Source organism: Palaemon carinicauda, chromosome 14 (genome assembly GCF_036898095.1).
Source record: "Palaemon carinicauda isolate YSFRI2023 chromosome 14, ASM3689809v2, whole genome shotgun sequence".
Classification (NCBI taxonomy): Eukaryota; Metazoa; Arthropoda; class Malacostraca; order Decapoda; family Palaemonidae; genus Palaemon; species Palaemon carinicauda.
The window spans coordinates 136786888-136789525 of NC_090738.1; the positions used below are offsets into that span (position 1 = coordinate 136786888).

Genomic DNA, 2638 nt, shown 5'->3' on the forward strand with positions numbered 1-2638 from the left:
TGGAACTCGACCACAAACAACTTCATCACAGAGTAATGCCAATACAATACTGACTGCTTTTGGTTCCTCTTCTCCTCATCAGAGTAATATAAATTCAAATATTAGATTAACTACAACAACTGCTGCTCCAAGAGGAGTTAGCAACCAAAATAGAGTAGTTCAGTCTTCTGGTTTCAACACAGTGCAACAGACATTCGCCAACAATAACAGGGTAACACCTGCTCCTATCAGAAACACTGTCTCACATAATTTTGCTAGCCAACCCAGAGTAACACCTGCCCCAGTCAGAAACACTGTCTCACAGAATTTTGCTAGCCAACCCCAAGTAACACCTGCCCCTATCAGAAACGCTGTCTCACAGAATTTTGCTAACCAACCAAGAGTAACACCTGCTCCTATCAGAAACACTGTCTCACAGAATTTTGCTAACCAACCAAGAGTAACACCTGCTCCTATCAGAAACACTGTCTCACAGAATTTTGCTAACCAACCAAGAGTAACACCTGCCCCTATCAGAAACACTGTTTCACAGAATTTTGCTAACCAACCAAGAGTAACACCTGCTCCTATCAGAAACACTGTCTCACAGAATTTTGCTAACCAACAAAGAGTAACCCCTGCCCCTATCAGAAGTATAATCTCCCAAAATTTTGCTAGCCAAAAGACAGTAACTCCAGCTACAAACCTCAACAGAGTTCAGCAGAGTTTTACTGGTGTTAGTCTAGTAACTCCAAGCTCTAACCAAAACAGAGGAACACAGAGCTTTGGCAATCAAAATAACAATGCCCAAAGATTTAATACTCGGCCAAGCACTGGAATTCCTCTAACAAACACAAGAGCACAATCATCAGCACAAGCAAATCGAGGCCAAGGCCAGACTTCCGTCCAAACGAGTACGTTCGGTAACCGAGTAGCTGGTGGAGTAAGAATTGGCCAGTCTGTAGGAGTCCCACTACCGATTCATAACCAAGGTGTATCACAACCCCAGAGAACTAACATTAACATTCGCCCCATAAATCCAGTAAACAGCGTGTTACGCAGGCCAAATAACATAAGACCAACAGGCTCACTAGGATCTGCCAGGCCTATTCTTGTAGTTGATGACGACTTTTTAGATCCATTTGATGACGATAGATTTGATTTGGATGACCGTTTTGATTTGGACGATCGCTTTGACTTAGACGATCGCTTTGACGATGATAGGTTTGATCTGGACGACCGATTTGATGATGATCGGTTTGACCTCGATGATCGCTTTGATGATGATCGATTCGATCTAGACGACAGATTCGACTTAGACGATCGGTTTGATGATGATCGATTCGATCTTGATGATCGGTTTGATGACGATCGGTTTGACTTGGACGACCGATTCGACTTTGACGATCGGTTTGATTTTGACGATCGGTTTGAGAGACAAACTCTAGCAAGTATATCCCCGAAGGTCATTGGGAGAAATGTTTCACCGCCTTCCGAGTTCCAGCTTCCTCCACCTCCAGGCCGTTGATCTAATTTAAAATCCACAAAAGAATCCGATTCCACAAAAATATTCTTTGCTGTTTACATTATAGATTGCAGATAGTAATCAACGAATTTTAAGAATTTCATGTTTTGAATGCATTAAAGCCTTTTTAACTGTACACGTAAAATATTTGATTGCGAGTGATATGATTGAGAAAATTTAAACAGCTGCATATAAAACAATTAAGATAGCTACAATACTGTATTTAAATTAAGACTGATAAATAAGGAAAATACAATACTGGTTTGAAAAATTATTGCGCTAAAGCAGACAATATTTTACATAGAATAAAAGAAATGTATTGTAAATTTATAGAGTGATTACTAGACTCCGGCGATATTCAAAGTACGCGACTATGCAGCCGATCAACTATGACCATGGAAGCGACAAAATCCGCAAATAACGAAATGAAGAAACTAAGTAGAGTGAAGACTCGCTATCCACGGTTTTGGGTTTCTCTCCGTCCTTCCGTTTTCCCATTGTTCCTATTATATCCTTAAGACCCCATCTTTATTTTGCTTATAGAATCTTATAACGAAAATCAAAGTGTCTTCCAATGGGAAGCCAAAATATGTGGAAATAAAGCTTCTATTATAGTATCTGAATAATATATTTAAACAAATATATTATATCCAAGAAAACTTATAAACTTAAGAATACATTACACTTTTGTATGTCCTACTTATAAGTGCCTTATATCTCCTTTGAAGCAGCCTTTTTGTAATCTCTTTACCACCCCTTAAGCCATGTCCACACGATCGAGCATGCCCGACGGGCACACAGTGATACCAGACCACAACAGTTAGTAAGAATGAGGTTTAATGACGTCAGAAGTGGGAAAACCACAGACGAATCTGGCATCATACATTGTTGCCAGATCCCTGCCTTTAGTTTTCTCGCTTCTGACGTCATTAACCCTCATTTTCACCAACTATTGTGACCTGGTATCACTGTTTGCCCGTCGGGCATGCTCGATCGTGTGGACCAGGCTTTAGGTGTCAATGTTCACTCCCACCCCCTTTAGAGGGGTATGTATACGCAAACACCGCCCTTCCCCATAGGAGCAGCTGTTTGTAATCCCTTTCCCACACCCTTAGAAGTCGATGTCCGTCCAAA

The 2638-nt window shown here is 40.8% G+C and overlaps 1 protein-coding gene across 1 annotated transcript in view; it reads left to right on the top strand.

The window, feature by feature from the left end:
- LOC137653055 (uncharacterized) overlaps positions 1 to 2284 on the top strand; it is a 13256-nt gene extending 10972 nt beyond the window's left edge. Inside the window, exon 3 of the mRNA XM_068386450.1 lies at positions 1 to 2284. This exon is cut by the window's left edge and continues 521 nt beyond it. Coding sequence (XP_068242551.1) covers positions 1 to 1507 — 1507 coding nt within the window. The 3' untranslated portion in view covers positions 1508 to 2284.
- Positions 2285 to 2638: the final 354 nt, after the last annotated feature.